Raw genomic sequence first — 19,915 nt, forward strand, 5'->3', positions numbered from 1 at the left:
CAACTGGATGTTTTCTGTGATTCTCTCTGGCCACACTCAGATGTGGCAGGAGAGATACAACAGAGCTTAGGTAGGGCACATCTTTATCAAAGAATCAGAGAGGCTACTTAAAAATCCTCAGGTCTCTTGAAGTGGTGAAAATTCCCCTAGGATTACCAAGGGAATACATTGATGGATAGGATGTCTCAGGATAGTATGTTAGCTCCTGCCTAAAACTTCCAGTTCCAGTAACCAACAGGGCACAGGCTCTGCAGGATTTGTTGTCTGTCACAAAGCACTGTGACAGCAGGAGACATTTCCCAGCAAGGCCCATTCCATCAGAACATTTTAATTGAGATCCAGTCCAGATGTTCCTCTTCCTACCTTCAAATTATTTCATCTAGCCTCAAGTACTCCAAGCCTCCTTCCTCTTGCATGCCACTGATGTGGAGGCTGTCACCCTGCTTCGCTGATGCACCTGTACCAGCCTTCATTCCCATGTGCTCTGGATCAGACATGATCCTGCAGCAAAGTGCCTAGGCTCCCCAGCACTGATTAACAAGTGGGAGGATGGAGGCAATGAAGTCAGAGTGAGTAATCCCCAGGCAGGAGCTGGCATTTCATTCCACCTCCTGCATGCAGTGCCCACATTTCCTGCACATTGTGGGTTTTGGTTAACAGAACTGCAGTGTCAGAGCTCCCAGGAGAAGCTAGGGAAGAGACTGTGGGAGATATATGTGGTCCTGTCTTTCCAGTTTGTCTACTGTAATATCAAGTGTAACATAATTAACAGTACTGACCTTTTAATGGCATCTTTGGGTTTTGCAGCCCAAATATGCTGATACGAACAGGGCAAATTTCTCTTTACTGAGTAATTTTTCTGGGCTCCAAGGACCGAAGCAATCTTTTTGGCTACAGACATGCTGCAATGCTCTTTTGTTGCTCTTACTGACAGTGCAGCATCATTCTCCTGTCCTGAAATTCTGGACTCTATGGATGGCAGAAGCACAGGGGCAGGCTTTGCTTCTTTCTCACTAATCATCCCCACTACCAGGTCAGGTTCAGCACTGTTCTGTACATCCCCTGTGATTTGAGTGACAAGTCCTCAAAGGTCTATATCACTGTCTGAGAAGAAACTGCAGGAAACCCAATGCCCTATCAGATTGAAGGCAGTCCTACCCCAGACATCAACTCACACCTCAAATGCAGAACTACCAGCAAAGCCACTAGAAGCTGCTGCTCTGTATTGAAGAAGGAATGGACCTTGGAAGTTAAACCTGCAGCAGCTGTGTTTTCACTTGTGACTAAAGACACACAGGGAATGGATCAGATGAGGGCTCTGGATGATGCTGGAAGAGGAGACAGGAGAGTTGGAAGGAAAATGGGGTGGAGAAGGCCAGTGCTGAGGGATATCCAGAGAATGACACTTGTTCTCCGAAACAAATCATGGTGCAACAACACTTACAGAACAACCAGAACTGGGAATTAAAGGACATAAAAGACTGGCTCCAACGGTGCCTGTATGCAGCAGAGGCCAGCTGTCCCCCTAAAGCACTCCCATCTCATCCCACTGCAGACTCACCTCTCAGTTCCTGCAGCTCCACACTGAGGCTCTCGATGTTTGAGTCGCAGAAATCAAGGTTTTCCAGGGTCTCTGCTCTCACCAGCTCATCCTGCTGCTCCTCCAGCATCAGGCTTAGCTCAGCACGGGTCTTGCTGTAAGCCTCCAGGTCTCGCTCCACCTCTCCAATCCTTGTCAGCAGGATGGAACAGGGGGAAGTTGATCCTGCCTGTGTCAAGTCCTCACGTCCCTCCTCCACCCGCTGCTCCTGGGTGCTGGGCTGAAGCTGGGCAGGGGCCACATTTTTCCGCTGGTTGCTTGGCGGAGGCCGGGGCGCGGGCCGGGAGGGCTTGACTGAGAAGGACAGAGACCTGCCTTTGGGCACCTGGCCTCCCAGGGTGTGCAAAGGGGTTGTCACAAGGCTGCTGGGCCGAGGAGGGGGTGGCCTCAGGGCCTTCCTCCTTTCTGGCTGCCTGGCGTGGGGCGTACACTCAGGAGACCCACGGACAATGTCCTTCTCAGAGCTGTAGTCCAGGATGGAGAAGTGGCGGGAGATCTTGTCCTGCTCAGCGCCTGTACTTGACAGACTCTTCTCAAACTGTGCCAGCTGCTCTGTCAGTTTGGAGTCAAGGTCTGTGTAGCCATCACCCTGAGGGGTGTGTGGGCAACATTCCCCCCAGCTCCCAGACCACATATCCAGGCCCACCTGGGCACCTCCCAGGCTGGAGGAACAAGGTTTGAACTTCTCTTGTCGACTGTCCACCCAGCTGTCAAGGTCCTGGGTGCTACTCTGGCTCTCCTGGGGCTTGGATGCTGCCCAGCTGTTAGGAGAAGAAATTGCCTGGTTCCTGCAAGGATCTGGGGGGGAGTGGGGAGCCTGTGGGGGAACAGTGGGACCATCTCCATCATGCTCATGAGTTTCTGAGTTTTCTAGGGAGGCTATAATAGTCCCACCAAGCTTTAATTCACCTGCTTGGTCAGGTCTGTTGCCCTCTTGGTTAGGCAGCTGAGCCGAGTGGAAAAGACCATTGACTGTCTCTGTGTGGTCAGAGGGGAGGGAGTCCACTGTGCCTTTGGGACATGGCCCTTGGTGGCCTGTGCTGGGACAGGTCTGCTGATGTCTCAAGTCAGTGTCAAGAGGACCCTCTGACTTCCCTGCCTTGTGAGACGATATGGTGTCAGGCTCAGGGTCTCCAGCTGAGCCATCCTGCATTTCCTTGCTGTCCTTCCCTATAAAAGGAAGAGCTTTGGAGCAGGTGCTTTTCAGGTCCTGATGGATGGTCACTCCATGGTTGCTTCCACCTTGGGGATCCCCAGCACCTGTCTTTTCCCTGCAAGTGTCAGATGCTTCCAGCCTCACAAATCTGTGTGGAAAGATGCCACGTTTCCCTCTCAGCTCCCCCTCCAGCCAGCCATCCTCCAGAATGCCTACGATCCGAATTCTGTCACCCACATCAAAGTCCAGTTCACTGGGCTCCAGGGCTTGGAACTGATAAAGGGCAACACCGTAAGTGCTTCCTGGCTCCTCCCCCTCCTTGGAGGGCATCTTCACTGTCCCATTGGTGTCCCAAGTCCCTGTGGGCTCTGGATCCATTGAGGTTTCTGATGCTTGCAGAGGAGTAAGCAATTCCACGAAACCCTCTGGAAAGATGCCCCTGCGGCCTCTGAGCTCACCTTCGAACCAGCCAGGCTCCGGGACACCAACAATGTTGATCACATCCCCTTCCCTGAAGTCCAGTTCCTCCTCCAGCTGAGCAGATAGGTCCATAAGGGCCCTGGCTTGGCCCAATGAGTAGGCAGGTACCTCCATGAGAGCACTCTGGGATAGCTGATGGCTCCGAACTGAAAGGCACAGCTCCCGCACACATGATGAAGGGAAAAAGCCCTTGGAACCCCAGCTGCTTCGGCCCTGGAGCCAGCTGGAGGCCAGAGACCCCCCCAGGATCACCAGGTCTCCTACAGGAAATGACACATCAGTTCAAAACTGCCCTCGTGATTGCTTCCCCTCTCTTATTCCTGTCTCCCTGTGTCCTTGCTGGCTGTGGATAAGGTCTGGCACTCTGCACAGAGCACAGAGTATGCTCAGGATGCAGAAGAGAACAGAATAGGGGTAAGGCATCAAGCACTGGCAGCTTCTTGCACACACAGTTGTGGCTGCAAAGCCACAAAGGTGCAGCAAAGCTCTGATTTCTCCCCCAGATGCAAGTCTAAGATATGGTGGCTGGAAAGCCATTGAAAGGCAGCTGTAAGTTTACTACGATCAGGTGAGTCAAATTTTTGGAGTTTGGAGTCATGATAGGTCATGAGAAACTGGTATTGAGGTGGCAAAAGCCCAAAGGTCTATGGTGGATTTGACATGACCCATGTCACTGGGTACTGGGAAATTCCCTGTTTCTCCTGCTAGTCTAGGCATGATGCTGTGACCAGGTTCACACTTCTGGAGTAAACAGTGAGGGCTATGGGATGCAAAGCAGAGGAAGGGAATAAAGGTTACCTCTCTGCAATGACAAGCTCCCTGGTTCTTGAGATGTGAATTCACTGGTACAAACAAACAGTTTTTCTCCCTGCTTCAAAGGGGGAATGTCCACAGATTCCACAAAGCTGCTAGGAAACTGTCCTAAAAAGAGAAGCAGTTGTCAGCAATGAGTCTTTCCTGCAGTCCAGCCCCACTCCCTCCACCCTCCCAGATTTCTGGATCTATTAACCTCTTTTCAAAGGAAAATAACCAGCTTCCTTCAATAGCACAGCAGAGTGACTTTGGGAGTCAGGAATTCCTGAGGTTTTAAATGCTTAAGAACTAACAGAGAACACAAAGCTTTGTACCCTGCAGGCAACCAGCAGGCTGTGTTCATTACTGGGTCTATGCCACCATCATGGAGCTCCCAAGGAGACACATCAGGTTTTCTCTACTTTCATTGCTTGCTTCCCAACTCAGAGCCATGATAAGGACTCAGAGATCCCATAGTGCTGGATCATGATACCAGTGTCTTGTGACTGGGCACACCCACCTGGTACTCCTCACTTTGTAAGGCTTGACCACTGTGTGGCCTCAGTATAGAAGTCAGGCTGCCACTCTGGAGATGGCCACGTGCTTTTTCAATTCCCTACAACTTAAGCTTAGAAAACTGGGCATAAAACTACAACAGTTGTTCCAGGGGAGAGGAATGTGAGTGATTTTGAGTTAAAAGTCATTAAAAACCATTCAGTTTGACTTCAGTGTGTTTCTTTATCTTTGACCTATGACAAACATCTATTTATTACTCCTTAATAGCTTCACCTTTTGAGAACAAGCACATCAGTTAGGCTGAGAGACAAAACTCTGGTGAAGTAGATGGTGATTTCTGTGGAAGTAATCTGTGCCCAGCAACTTTAGCAGCAACAGCAGGATGAGGCATGTGCTCATTTGATGTGCTCATTTATCGGCTACATGAAGCATGGGAAAGAAGTCTTTCCACCTTTGCTCCTGTCCATCTTTATTTCAGCCAGAAGAGAGCCTGTAGTTGCTAGCAGAGCCCAGGCTGCTGCTGCATTAGCAGCCTCATCTCCACAGCCAGGAATGAAATTCCAGTCCCACCCCCACGCTGAAGACAGAGTCAGGCTTATGCTTTGAAGTGGCCTGGTTTTCATCGCCCTGAGAGCTCACACATCGTCTTAGGACTAAGATGAGAAAGGGCGGCTTCAACAGGGACTACGAGACTCTAAGTGTTTCACTAAGAGAATTTTGCTGCTTCAGAAGTTTCTCAAATCCCTTCAAAAGTTTAAGCAACTTGCACACTACTTCAGACACCCAGATACTGCTGGCAACTTGGGCAGGAAAATGCTTTAAAGAGGAGGGGAGGAAGCGGGGCTGAGTCAGAGGGCTTGGAGGAACACATGGATTCTGTTGCTGCATCTCCCACTGATTTGACCTGACAAGGTCATTTGGTGGTGGATGTATTTCCACTCTCAGTGCGTCTGTTTCCTCTCTCCCTTTCCACTGCCACAGCAGGTCAGTGCATAAGCTAGCCAGGAAATGGGCTGTCCCACTACAGAGGATGGAACATCTAGTATTGTGAGGCTCTCATCAAATCAAGAGCTGACACTCCACTAATCTCTCTGAAGAAACAAATGAGCTGTCTGAATAGCTGACACAAAGCTGGCAAGACACCAGTGGCAGAGAACCTGCACTCTCAGTTCCAAGCAAAGTCCCTTGAAAAGTTTATTAAAACCTATCTGGTCCTGCACAGTGCTGTTCAAGGGGAGGTGGGTTCAGAGGGTGGATGGTTAGCTGCCTCATTTACAGATATCTGCTTGTCTGCAGGCACGTCCAGCTCTTTACCAGATCTTACCTGTGACACCTTCCTTCTTGCCAAAGAGCCAGAATTCATCCACTACAGCCAGCACCTCAATGACATCACCCACGAAGAGGGGCAGCTCCTCAGAAACGCTGGGACAGAAATCAAAGACTGCTCGTACCACAGAGCCTGTCTCCATTGTGTGGGGTTTGAAGGCAGGTCAGTACCTAAGGCTGAGACACAGCAGGAACTTGGTTAGCAGCCAGAAACGCTTGAAATTATCACATAAACTCTTCCCGAGTGCAAGAGGCAAAACCAGTGCCAAAAGGTCCTGTCCTGAGCTCCCCGAAACCCCCTGCCACATGAACCATGCCACAAGAGCCTCTGTGTTCTAATCTACCTTGTCCAGCCCCTCTGGCTACATCTGTGGGAAAACGTTTCTGTTGCAACAAGGGGAGAAGCAGCAAGAAAACTGGAAGTGAATTCCTGTCGGGAAGGAAGCAGGAGGAGGGGAGGAAGCTCAGCAATTCCCTGATGGGCAGGGCAGGGCCCTGAGCTCTCCAGGGCTTGCAGAGTCCCACCGCCTGTGCTCTGGTGCGACAGGCACAGGCATCCACTGCTCAGGGCCACAGGAACTGCATGCTGGAGCAGCATCACACTTCTGCCCAGCTGGAGAAATAGCAGAAAATAATCATGAAAGGAAAAGATTTGGATCCCCACTCAGTGTGGGAAGCCTCATTCCCATTGCATAGATCATTTGCAAGGCCCCCATATCATACGGTCAGTGATGCTTTATAAGCAGCAAAGAATGTTAGATACTTGAGGAGAATTGTTTTATTTGTAGCCTTTTTAAAAAGACAAGGCTGGTATTGTTTGAGTCACTGTGGAAATGACCAGAGGTGAACTAAACTGCCAGTCCCTTATTAGCAGTGGGAAAGACAACACATCATCAATGCATAGGCTTTCTTTAATTCCCATAAATATTCCCTTTGTTCTTATCAAAGTTAATACCCATGCTGAGTGCTTGCTAATGACAGCAATTTCCAAAGGTTTCCTCTGTCTTAAAACCTACTTTACAACCATCATTTTAATATTAGATTCTGTGACAGAAGAGCTTATAAAGGAGTGTAACATACCAGCTCATTTGGCCCTACATCTCTGGTAACAGGCACCGTATGAAACAAACTTTCTTATCTGTGCTACGTTATCTTTTGCTTGAAATATAGCTAATTAGTGTCATCTGTTAGAGATGAGACAGTTCAGTATCATTTCTTGTTTCACACTGCCTTCAAGTTGCTTATGATTGCATGAAACTAGTGAGAGTGGATTTTTGAACACAGCTTTTATAAGATTACCAATACACTGCCTTCACTGCAACATTCAGCTGAGGACCAGGGCACCAATACTAACACTTAATAGATTCATTATCACGTTCATTGTAGATGAAAACACCTTTAGATGTAGATCAGCAATATCAGATCACATACAGAGGACAGATTCTCAGTTTGTAGCTTAAATAATTAATTACTTGTGCTTTGTTTAAGTGTTGGTACACCATGCTAAAGAGTCACTTTCCGAGATAACTTCTTCTCCATTTTACAAAGCTGTTTTACATCAGGTACTCACCAGTTGGCTCCCAGGACAGACACAATAATCACACAAGTAAATCTGTTTGTAAATTGTGTCATAGTGCAATTGACTAAAAGACTAGTCCTGCTATATTTGATTAGCATAGTTAACTGCAGCTGCCTCCTTCCTTTTAAGTTGGATGGACTGCTTTTGGGAGGACAGTACTGCATGTGAATTTGTTTGAAAGATGACAACATGCATTACATGAGCAACCTGCTCCAGTGGAAGGCATCCCTGCCCATGGTAAAGAGGTTGGAACTAGAGGATCTTTAAGGTCCCTTCCAGCCCAAACTAGTCTATGATGCTGTGAAAGTCCATTCAGGCAAGCTCACTCCACTATCCTCTTCCCAACAGCAAATTCATCCCATCCTCAGATGGGCTGACCCACACCTGGGCATCCTCAGATGGGGCTGGAAATACCCCTTCTGCCTTCTAGGTGGAGGCTCAGCCACCCCACTGGAAGGCCTTATCATGGCTCCTGGCAGAAGCCAGGCTGAGATGAGGGTGCAAACCCTGTCCAAGGTTGTGGGAGCCAAGGCTGAAATTCCCGCTGGCATGGAACTCATCAAGGGCTATGTCCTGGATTTTCCCTTCCTCTGGAAGCAGCTGCTATCATCTGTATCATTTTTACTTTATACTACACAGCCTCATCATCAAGGCAATACATCACATCAAAGCAGTAGCAGTTCTGTAGTTCCAGCTGCCCCTTCCCCTCTTCCCAGATCCCTCAGGGGAGGAAGAACTGAAATGTGCATCTCCCCTCAGCCTCCTTAGCTGGACAGCTCCAGCTCTGGCAGTTGTTCCTCCTAGAACATATGCTCCAGGCCCTCCACAAGCTTCTCTAACCTTCTCTGAACATAGTCCAGCACTTCCCTGTCCTTCTTGTAGTGAGAGGCCAAGAGCAGAACACAATCCTCGAGGTGTGGCCACACCAGTGCTAGTACCGGGGGATGATCACTGCCCTCTTCCTGCTGGCTACAGTGTTTCTCCTATGAGCCAGGATGCCTTGGCTTTCTCGGCCACTTGGGCACACTGCTGACTCCAGTTCAGTTGACTATCAACCAGTATCCCCAGGTCCCTCTCCAAGTTGCAGCTTTCCAACCACACATCCCCAAGCCTGTCAACACCTGCATCTCAGACCAGTAAGCGCTTCCCTTCACCTTCCTGTCCCGCTGCCATTTCAGGCAGAGCACAGCATTGCCAACATCTCTCCAAGGTGCTTTCATAGCCCTGCCCTCTGCAATTCTGGGACATCAGCATCCTCCCCACCAACCCCTCCAGCACAATCTGCTTTTCTCCCACTTCACTAGTCCTTTCTCTGGTTGGCTGGACACAACAAGCCTGCAATGGGACACAACCTCTGTCCCTCCCAAAGCGCCTCTACATGCACAGTTAGCAGTCACCCTCCAAGTGCTGCCCAGCCAATGATACCTGCCCCATACTCAGCATGGCTTGTCAAACAGTCCCAGCTAGCTAACAGCAGAGAGCACAGTGACAATGCACACACCGCCACCCACAGGGAACACAGGGGCCCATGGGCTCCCCATTTCTCCATACAGCCACACACAGCCCACCTGAGCCCTGGAGTGTCAGGAAGTGGGGAAGCTGTCACAGGGAGGAGAAAAACATCCCTGCTGATGAGGTGCAGCCAACTTCCAGCGAGAGAGCCAGTGGGGATTCCAGCCAGGGAAAGGCTTTCTGCTGACGGGACTGCTCTGTTTATCCAGTCCAGCTCACCTCCTGGGAACAAAGCGGGTTTGTACTCGGAACAGCTTCCTCAGCACGTCCCTCCCAACCCCCAGCCGTGCCCCTGCTGCAGCCAGCATGCTGCGCCCTGGCCCCCAGCCACCCTCACCTCTGCCGTCCAGTTCGTCACTCCTATTGCTCTCCACTGCTTTCCCTTTAGCACGTGGGCTCCTTGGGGCACAGGCTGTCCCTTTGTCACCAGCGCTGTGCTGGCTGTAGCAACAAAGAGCCCAATATCCAGCAGCCGACAGCACTTTGCCACAAAAAAGAGATGAATGGACTGGAGTGAATCAGGCGCACAAAGAGCTGCAGTTCAGGATAGCAGGAACCTACTGAGGCAGAAAGAGCAACAGTATTAAAAACATGACCGTGTGGAGCAAGGAAAAAGATGGAAGAGTCATCAATTAGCTTGTAAATAATAAAGACAAGGAAGGAGCCTTGCACCATTTGAGGTGGGGTGGCAGGGACATGCTGCTGTATGCTCTGACAGGAATAGTGCAGCAACAGTGACAGGCACAGCAGTAACAGCCCCTTGTAACTGGGGCTGCCTTCCACCACACAGAGAGGCTGCCAGCTAAGCTCAGGGTCCCAGGAGCTTTGCCATACTCTGAACAGGCAAATTCCACTGCCACACCAGACAAAGGGATAAAAAATAGCGTAGGAGGCATAATTGCTGCCTCAGAGTAGTTTCTTCAGGAGCACTTGATGGTAGAGTAAAACTTCTTGCCTTTCTTCCATCAAACGTGGAATGTAAGAGTGGGCTGAAGAATGCAAGGATTACAGCATGTATACTGCAGACCCAAACCCTGCTTGTGCTGGAGTCACTGGTGCTGAGGTCCTCCCACCGCCTAGAGCTCATCTCCTGCCCCTGGAAACAGCAGTATCATTTCCTTAACTCACCTGCAGCTCTGGGGACCCACTCATTAACATGTACAAGATTTTCCAATGAGACAGAAGATCAAGAGGGGCAAGTGGAATTGCACTTGTCCTGCCATGCATATATTCATTGGAATGGTAATAGAACATGGGCACCAACATATTCCACATGAAATGCATTCCCTGAGATCCAGTCTATGATGGAAAAAACCATGAACTAACTTCTGAAACAGCCAAAAACCAGAATCTCCAGAAGCTCATGTTCCCTCAATAGTACTGAGCAGAGCAGGATCATCCTCTGACTCCACTCAAGCCTAGAGAGTATGCCCCTGCATTCAAAAGCAATGAATCAGTCTTGCAGGGTTTGGTTTGTTTGCTCCGTAACATCAACTGAACATCAAACACGTTTTCCAGGACCATGGCCTTGTCTTACTCCACCGAGTGCTGTTTACCAACATTGTCTCCAAACCCACACCTAGGGAAGGAAGCGTCCCAGCATATTCCAGACTGGAAACTTACTGAGTCCAACTCTTCAGGCTTAACGGTGAACCCCAGCTTCTTCTCAAGCCACCCTAGATCTACTGAAAACACATTCAGCAACAGCTTGTGCAGAGGTTCCAGCAGAAAGAGCAGACTGCAGGGAGAGCTGGGCTCCGCCTGTGATCCTCAGTGAGTCACAGCTCTTGACTGCTGGCCAAGCACCATCCCCTCTCACCTCAAGGATGGGTGATCCCTGCCCAGCGGGGGGAGGGAGGGTGGACTCCTCCATAAGTGAGCAAACACTGGGATTTCACACTGGTGGAGGTCACGACTGTGAATTGCAGGCCTCCTGCCCCCGCCCAGCAGCAGACCCACATCCAAAGAGAGCCTCACTGTACAAGTATGAAGCTACAGTGCAGCATGGAACTCGCCCTGCTGAGAACACGCTGTCTCTGTCTGGTTGCCTGATCCTGCACAAACTAGGTAACGTGTTCCTGGCGCCTGCCTCTAGTCTGTCCAGTGCCAAGCTCTGGGCCTGACACAACAGCATTGTGTAGCCAGGCAGAGAGAGGATTCCCAGGACATTAATCACTCCCCCTAGCCTGCCTGCATGCATGCTCAGTGCACATTAACACTACCTCCATGGAAGACTGCCTATCCCACTTTGCCATTAGCTCTGGAGCATGTCTAGTCCAGTGTGGGCTGATGAAATGAGGGCCCTGAATGAATTGACAGCTATTAACTCTGTTACAATACTGTTTTGAGACCTTCAGCACAGACTGGATCAAGTAAAGAGAAGGCATTTTACACACTGACTCTGGCAACTTCTTGTATCTTCCTATTCTTTTTGCAGCTAAAATTGGGCAGGGTAAGAAGTCTCAAATAATGGACTCACCAGCACTACAAATAATGGTCAGGCCATTGCTCAGATGGAAGCGAAACTACTGAAGATACAAAGATACAAATGCCCTTTTTGATGGTAAGGGGGAGCAAATGAATCTAATGAGTTTCTGTGCCTTGGGAGTTCTGTCTTCCCTGGATTTGCTGAAAGATGCTGAAGCAAGGGTTCAAGCACATGCACTGTGGGTTTCCACAGACACACTCGGTTTGCACAAGAGGAATATGTGGATTCTTGTGCAGCATATGACTCAATCTCCATGAAAACCATAGAGCCTGCCTGAACACTAGACCAGGAAGGAGTCAGATTCCCAGAAATGTACAAAAGCCAAGGTTGTTGTAGAATTACTAAAGAAATTAACACTTAAAATATCAAACAAATTCTGGCAGTGTTCTCTTTTGAAAATTGACAAATGCCATGCATTTCATCTAGGTCTTGTCATGCCTTCTTCCACTCATTACAGCTCAATGTACATGCCAAAGCATTCCTACCCTTCTCCTCTGTACTTTCCCATGGTTTCCAGATCCACATAATCCTCCTTCCCTCCTCCTCACTCCACTGCATCTACACAGCCTGCAGTCCTCATCCACATTCAAGGGCAGGATGTTGCCTTCACACTAGCAGGTCAGCCTTCAGAGTTGCCACCACCTGCAGTCACTGCACCTGCTCAGAGCATAACTCGTTGCTCTGTAACTTCTTGGAGGTCCAGCACATTCCTGGGTGTGATAAATAATACCTTGTTAAGCCAGGCTGCGCAGCCTGGCTGGTGACAGCACCAGTGCAGGGACTGCAGCTCTGGCAAACTGCAGAGCTGACCCTATGAACCCTGATAAAACACCCAACGCAGTAAGCAATGAATGGTGCAGAGAGGAGCCTTCTCCCACCCAGGAAATGCTGATCAGTGCAGCTTCTTGTTAGGACTTGCTGCTTCTCTCAAACGGCCTCCCCCCACTGAGCTTCACACAGTGGGAAACATGAGATCTCCTCTTCTGCACTCCACCTCCTAACCCCATATGGCTTCCAGGAGTAATAGGAATCTTTAAAAAGAAATAGCTTCTTTTGCTTTGACTGTGACCTGATATACCAAGCATTAGTGAAATGAACACGCTTAGGTTGGACCATAAAGCCCCCCAGAACCAGGACCACCAAAGGCAAGGGCTGTTTAAGCACTGTGGCCTTCCACTACTTATGACTGTTCAGGGTATCCACCACAGGTCCTGTGCAACATACCACATAAGCAATTCAAAGCACTACTTTCTATCTGGGCCATGGCATTAACAATGTTCTTACCTGCTGCATGGCAGGACATGGCTGGGGGCAGGCTGGTGGCATGTGTGTGGGGTAAGCACAGCTTGGGGGCGAAGGACGAAGAGCTTATGCTGGGCCAGATGGCAAGCAAAGGAAAGTAATCTGGAAACTAGAGAACCTCATCAATTTTTAATGCAAAGCAGAACACCTTGCCACAATATGTGAGCACGAAGACAGCAATGGATATTTAATCTCTGTCACTGAGGACCCAAACACCAAAAGCCAGAATACCAGCTTTGGAGACAAGAGTTTTGCAAATTCTGTATGAAGTAGCTATGAGCACTTTACAGACCCTGTTACCAAACCTTGTCTTGTTACACCCTGAGGCACAGAGTTGTCTCTTGTTCAGGCAGGCTAAAACAATACAACTTAGAATAAGCAACAGGCAAAACCTCAACAGCAGCACTACTTCTGCTGTGTGGTACCTGTGGCTGGGCGACTATTCAGTATACAATTATAAAATTAGTCATTCCACCTTTAGCACATATACAAAACAGGTTGAACTGGGGCTACAGGGTCAGTTCTTAACAATGGAGCACTTGCCTTTGCACCCTGAACAATATTTTTCTAGATAACCTTTGGACAGAAGCCTATTATAATGATTTGGATGCTGAGCAGGGAGTACAGAAATCTGGAAACTATTTGACTTTGATTTGGAAGTTCTGCCCTTTGCCTGCCCTCACTCTTGTTCTATGTTGCCCCTAAGGGTACTTCCCAACAGAAAGGTTCTTAAGACAAAGTAACAGCCTGTTACTCAGAAGTGGGGTTGAGCAACCTTTAGAATATGATTAGAAAAATACTTTTGCTGGAGGTCAAGGGGAAATTATCAGTTAAGGTCCTAAGGTAAGCACAACTCAGGGTGACCCACCCAAGCTCACATCACCAATATCACAAAGTCCATCTGAACAGTCACCTGATGCAGGGATATCTCAACTCCACGCAGAACCCTAAACCATCACACCGACAGGAATCAGGTATCGTCAGCTAGCAAAGCTGGTGCTCTGCAAGGCTCCAAGTGTTATTCCTTTCCTCTCCTCTCCTGCTCAGTTCCCCTCATCCCATTTCAAAGGTTACACGTCTCTAAAATTGTTTTATGTTCATACTTGTTTTAAATGTCTCTGCTAATCGTAAATGGAGCAGCTGGAGAGAAAATGGAAACTTCTGGCCCTGGCAGAGCAGAGGACTTCAAGAACAGAACAGCAGAAGCCAGCTCAGAAATGCGGGCATTATCAGCGCTATGGAAGACCTTGCAAAAAGGCAGGATGCATTTAGACACAATGATGTAGACATGCTTGCAGTCAGAGGAGTGAGTCAAGATGAGGGGGATGATGGTGACGTCTCACAGTACAGTACAGAGGCTGTATTTGGCAAAGCATCTGCAAAACTACAAATTCTGTCTCTACAAACTCTTTCATGCCTTTTGTGGAGGAAAAGATAGAACTGCAGTGGAAGCCATGGAGAGAAAGGCAAGGGAAGAGAGAAACTTTACTGAAGAAATGGCGTGACAAACCTCAAAACAGACATTAATGCTTTTGACAGCTAAAGGCTTCCTCAACACTATGGAAAGGAGAACAACAGGTGAAAGGACAGGGGTGAGGGGAGTACTTCAAATACCAGGAACAGCAGCAAGAGATGTTTGAATTCAGAGGCCAAATTGTGTCAAGGACAAGATCTGCTGAGGCACTGCTCAGGGTCAGCAAAGAGGTCAGCACAGGAGCAGCAGCAACCTCGATGAAGGTGTTGATGGTCAGCCAAGTCTCCATCCCCTTGACAAGGCCACTGGAGGAGACACCTCCTGTTCATCTCTGTTAAAAGTACAAGGTGATGGTGTCAGGGTGGCAGTGATGCAGAGGGATTTGGAACAGGAACTCTTGTTAAGTTTCTCTTCTTAGGCTGGTGCAAGCAGAGCAGATGCTCTCAGAGGAGCAACAGGGGAGTGCTACAGCCCGGAGCTCCTGCATTCTATGTAGAGTCACCTGTGCCACCCTTCACAACTGCTACTGCTTTGGGGTCATGGTGCCAGACCACTCCAGGCCCCAACTGCCTGCACAGTTTCTACAGGGCCTACAACAAGCTGTCCAGGTAAACCCAACTAGCACCAGCTGCATGCCCCCTTGGTGGTGCCCACCCAGGTTACCACAGGGTGCACGGACATGGTGCAAGAGCACATAATCCCAATGGATGCAATGTGGGGAGCAGACAGATGGCTCTTGCTGTACCCTGCAGCTGCTCCACACTGCCAAGGTGCCCAAAGCGCTCCCAGGGTAGCATGGGTGCTGAGGGCCACTGCCAGCGGGGTGCAGAGAGCACCCAGCGGGATGCGCCGGGCTGGAGAGACACTGGCTGCCACAGCCCGGGTGCTGGCACAAGCATGCCGCATCCACCCGAGCTAGCAGCACCCCCGAGCTAGCAGCATCCCAGCCAGGGGCACCCGCCAACCCCGGGCTGGCCAGCGCGGGCCAGGGCAGCCCCCCGGGGCCTCAGCGAAGGCGCGGGGAAGAGGGTACCGGTACGGGGTGCGAAGGCAATGCAGGAGGCGCCGGGCGGGGTGGGAGGCGGAGGGCTGAGGCGGGAGCCGCGGCGGAGGCGGGCGGCCAGGGCCCGGTGGAGGCGCAGGCCAGGCGGCCGCGGGGGCGCGCAGGGCTGGGGGAAGCGGGCGAGCGGGCGGTCGATGGGGCAGCGGCCGGCTAGGCCGGGCGGCGGCAGGCAGGGAGCGCCTGGCTGCCCTGCCCGCTCCTGCGGGTCCCTACCTTCTCCCGGCCCGCTCCGGGCGCCGCGGCCGCTCCGGCCGTGCGGGTCCCGCTCCCGCCTCCGCCCCCCGCGGCCGCCCAGCCCCTCCTGGGCCCCGGCCGGCCCGGCCCCCAGCGCCCTCCCGGGCTCGCCGGGCCCCGCCCGGTCCTGCCGCCCGCCCCCCCGCTCTGTCGTCTCCGCCCGGCATGGCCTGACGGGCCTGGCGTGGTGCCTCCGGGAGGCTGCGGCCGGGGCCAGCACGACGGACCCAAGCTGATCGGCGGGGCCCGGCCCGCAGACGGGGGACGCCGGGCCCCCCGGGTGACATGGGGTCATCTCCTTTTGCAGCACCGCTCGGCCCCACACTGAGAGGCAGTACCCACGGCGGTCCACGGGTACACCCCGACATGGGACGCGCTGTTCAGCGTGCTGTGCCAGGCGCGGGAACATGGGACGGCGCCCCCCGTAGCCTGCAGCGGCGTGCACCCGTGCTAGAGCACCCAGACGCCCGACCGCGGAGCAGGGCAGGCAGCTCCCTGTGCAAACCCTCTTTGATTTCTTCCCTAGAAAGCCCTGCTGACTCGCAGACATGAGCAGCACTGGGACTCCTCTTCCCCTGTGCTGCCTTCTCCTGGGAGTCTCTCACTGCCTCATGGACTTCAGCTTTGGCGGCAGCTGATGAGTGGGTCTACACTGTCCATCTGGTGCAGTCCCAGTTTTGCTGCTGGGAGCTGGCTCGGCTGCTTAGATACACCATAAGATCGTGCCAGAGCATCATGATCGTGAAAAACAAATAGCTTCCCATCAGAAAAACATGACAGGGAGGGCCAGTTCGTGCATCATAGAGGGTTGGATACACTAAAACCAGCAGGTCCTGGTTCTCCTAGCAGGCCAAAAAAAGCCTCCATGCCCCAAGAGATGCCATTCTTCAGCAACATGTTGTAAAGCCCCCAGAGCAGTTATCACTGTTTGGCACTTGTTTGTGCATTTAGCTATACTTCTCCATAGCAACCATCCAGATCCCAGCTTGGCTCGGCACCAGCCAGGAGCGGGGTTTGCAGAGCGTGTGGCATGCATTGCTGTCAGTCGTATTTGTGTGTGCACAGGCTGGATGCTGTCTTGTCATCTGCTCTCCTGAGGCAGGGACCCACACTGCTGACATGGCACAATGCCACTGAAGTTGCACAGAGAGCTGGGTGCTTTCTGCCCCATAGGTATAGATGCTTTTTTACAGTTTGCTGAAGCTGAAGAATGGACACCAGCCCCTGCCACAGGGCTCTGGATATTGTCCTCTGATAAAATTTCTGCCTTTTTTTTTTTCTTTGCCTGCTGAGACAGATTTACAGCTTTTTTCATCATCCCAATCCCTCCTGCAGTGTTTCAGGTCACTGCCATGATGAACTTCCTCTGCTGACATACCCAGCAAAGTTGCCTCACTCGAGTTCAGCTATTTGTATTTTCCCTTTTTTTGATGTCTCCTCCATGTCAAACAGAAAGCAGCATGCATCACATGCACAAGAGTCCCATCTGCCCTCCCCACTGGGGTTTCTGCTTATCCCAAGATCCTCACAGTTTTGCTTGGAAGAGTTTTTTGTTCATTGTTCTGGACCTAGCTTTATTTGTTTATGTTTCTCCAGCATCTGCATACAGTTCTGGTCCCCTCATCTTGGAAGATTTGGAGGCAAGCAGCAAGAATTCTCAGAGGTATGGGAACAGACTGTACAGTGAACAAACATGTAGGCTAAGACTCTTCAGCTTGGAAGAAGGTCATAGGGTGAAGGAAGAGGCCGACAAAATAATGAGTGTCCCAGAGAGGATGCCTCTTGATGCAGCCCAGAAGCATAGCCAGCTCTAGTGAGACCCCACCTGCAGTACTGTGTCCAGTTCTGGAGCCTGTATTACAGGAAAGATACAGACATGAGAAAGGCCATGAGGATGATAGGGGGTTGGAGCACCTCTCCTATGGAGACAGACTGAGAGAGCTAGGGCTATTCAGTCTAGAGAGGAGAAGGCTCTGAGAAGGCCTTATTGTGGCCTTCCAGTATCTCAAGGAGGCCTACAAGAAAGCTGGTGAGGTACTTTTTAGCATGTCGGGTAGTGATAAGACTAGGGGGAGTGGAGCAAAACTAGAAATGGGTAGATTCAGATTGGATGTTAGGAAGAAGTTCTTCACCATGAGGGTGGTGAGACACTGGAATAGGTTGCCCAGGGAGGTGGTAGAAGCCCCATTCCTGGAGGCCAGGCTGGATGTGGCACTGAGCAACCTGATCTAGTGTGAAATGTTCCTGCCCGTGGCACGGGGGTTGGAACTAGATGATCCTAGAGGTCCCTTCCAACCCTGACAATGCTGATTCTGTGAGTGACTATTCACTGTATCTTCTGATACAAACGTGTCATCGGCTTTTGCCTTGACTGGAGCCTCAAAAGAATGTGAAAGCACTGTGCTGTTATGTTCAAAGGTTCAGTGCCATTTTTGGCCCATGCTTCATGCAACACTGAGGGCTAAGTTCATGGCAAGCCTTTGAGAGGCATGCTTAGGAGTGCTGCCTTGGAAACATTTTGTAACCACGTCCTCACGTGGCCACCTCATCCATGGCCAAGTGGAGCTTTACCAAACTGTTCAACACAAAAATATTCAGAGCTGGAAGGAGAATCAGCTGGACAAATCCCAGCCCAAAAAAGAGAGAGTGCTCCATAAGTTTGTTTCTCATAGGGTCCCTTTTGAAGAGAAAAAACTCGAGGCTGAGATTCTAATTTTGCTGCGGCACTGCCAAACCCACAGCAGCCTGTGAGGGTGAGTGACGTTGTCTCCTGGACGGCTGCCCCTCTCTAAAGAAGAAATCCCCCTCCTCTGACTCGACTCTGGAAAGTATGGGGAATTGAAATGGTCCTACATTTTCTAGGACCACAAGAGGGCAACATGAGAGCACCCTGCATTCAGCAGGCTCAGCAAGGTGCTCTGTGACAAAGCTGGGATGCAGGTGGCATGGGTAGCTCTGTGCTGGATGAGCATCACCCTGTCCAGGGACCACCCAGCTGAACTGGCCAATTGAAGGCTGCTCCCAGAAGCCCTTTCCTTGATCTCAGTTTCACAGGCATCCTTAGAGCTGAAAAGTTAGATCAGCCAGATAAGCTAGTGCCGTGGTTGAAAGCAGCAATATCTTCCTGCACAATGGCTTGGATACATGGTGACAAAAGACCCTTCGGCACATTCCATGGGGCTAGACTGTGGGAAAAGGGGTGGCCTCCCTCATCCTGCCTGCAAGTCCACCAGGAAATCTTTTGGGTGCATGTGCACTGACATGTAGCTTCAAAAAGGGGAGTCCTGCATCTGTAGTGAATGTTGCTGGGCTTGGCCAGAGGAGGTGTTAAACCACACAGGAGTTTGAACATCTCAGCCCCACCATCCTTTTTCCTGAAACTACCACAACTTCCTTCTGCCACTGAAAGATAAAAAATTAAGAGAATCTGAATTCACCTTTGGTTGTAAGTGTGGAACTGGATGGTGACTCCAGCTCACACTGGCCTCTGCAGACCAAAATCCACTCACAGTCATAGAATCATAGACTTGTCAGGGTTGGACGGGACCTCAAGGATCATCTAGTTCCAATTCCACTGCCATGGGCAGGGACACATCACACTAAATCAGGTTGCTTAGTCATGGTTAAGTGCACTACCATTCCTGGCATTTTTTTTTTGCAATAACCTGTATAAATACCCTGTGAGGGACAGTTTGCTCTGCCTGTCATGCTCAGGCATGACACACAGAGAGAGCAAGCTTCTGTTTGCAGGCAGAGCTACAAGAGTGTGCATGCACTTCTAGGACAGAAAATGCCACTGGCACCTTGTAGCAGATACAGAGGACAAAGTGATAGTGAGGGAAGAAGTGCAGAATATTGCCTACGTGGTAGGGTGCTAGAGGTTGCTCACATGAGATTAAAAGATGTTTGCAAAGGTGAAGCAAAGGGATGTCTGGGGGACATGTTTTGGACAGGCTTGAGACATGGAGAGAGACAGTGCAGTGGAGGGCTGGGAGGGACTGGGATAACTAGGCAAGCAAAAAGCAATCACTGGGGCACATCCCTCTGGAGCTATTTATTTTCTATGAGAAATGCTAGAAAGGTTTTGCCTGCTTAAGGTATTTTTGCCCTGGAAATAACCAGCTTTGTTTCTACTCTTGCTTCCACTTCAGACTTGCCCACATAACCTAAACAGCATTTTAAGGCCCAGCCAGTAGCAGTCCACCTCACTGAACTGTGGATTATGCCTTCCCTAAACACAATTACAATTCACATGGCTTGCACTGTACCTGCACAGCAGGTACACTGCAGAACACTGCTGGCACCAAGCATCCACACTTCCTCACTGCACATTGACAGGATCAAGTCTCAGGGTATTTGTCTCAAGGAACCTCAAATCACACTCCTACTCATT

At 50.5% G+C, this 19,915-nt stretch overlaps 1 protein-coding gene across 3 annotated transcripts in view; it reads right to left on the minus strand.

Moving 5' to 3' along the window:
* Positions 1–15,581, minus strand: part of DNMBP (dynamin binding protein) — a 36,314-nt gene extending 20,733 nt beyond the window's left edge. The window contains exons 1-5 of one of the 3 annotated variants that reach the window (XM_054163252.1): positions 15,502–15,581; positions 9,299–9,521; positions 5,869–6,047; positions 4,035–4,157; positions 1,562–3,496 (exon numbers count right to left, since the gene is read on the minus strand). In XM_054163252.1, the coding sequence (XP_054019227.1) occupies positions 1,562–3,496; positions 4,035–4,157; positions 5,869–6,013 (2,203 nt within the window). In that variant the 5' untranslated portion in view covers positions 6,014–6,047; positions 9,299–9,521; positions 15,502–15,581. Of the gene's footprint in view, positions 1–1,561; positions 3,497–4,034; positions 4,158–5,868; positions 6,048–9,298; positions 9,522–10,584; positions 10,771–15,501 lie in introns of those variants that run through there. The other 2 variants (XM_054163253.1, XM_054163251.1) reach the window with 2 other exon arrangements.
* Positions 15,582–19,915: the final 4,334 nt, after the last annotated feature.

This window comes from Dryobates pubescens, chromosome 8 (assembly GCF_014839835.1).
Source record: "Dryobates pubescens isolate bDryPub1 chromosome 8, bDryPub1.pri, whole genome shotgun sequence".
Lineage (NCBI taxonomy): Eukaryota > Metazoa > Chordata > Aves > Piciformes > Picidae > Dryobates > Dryobates pubescens.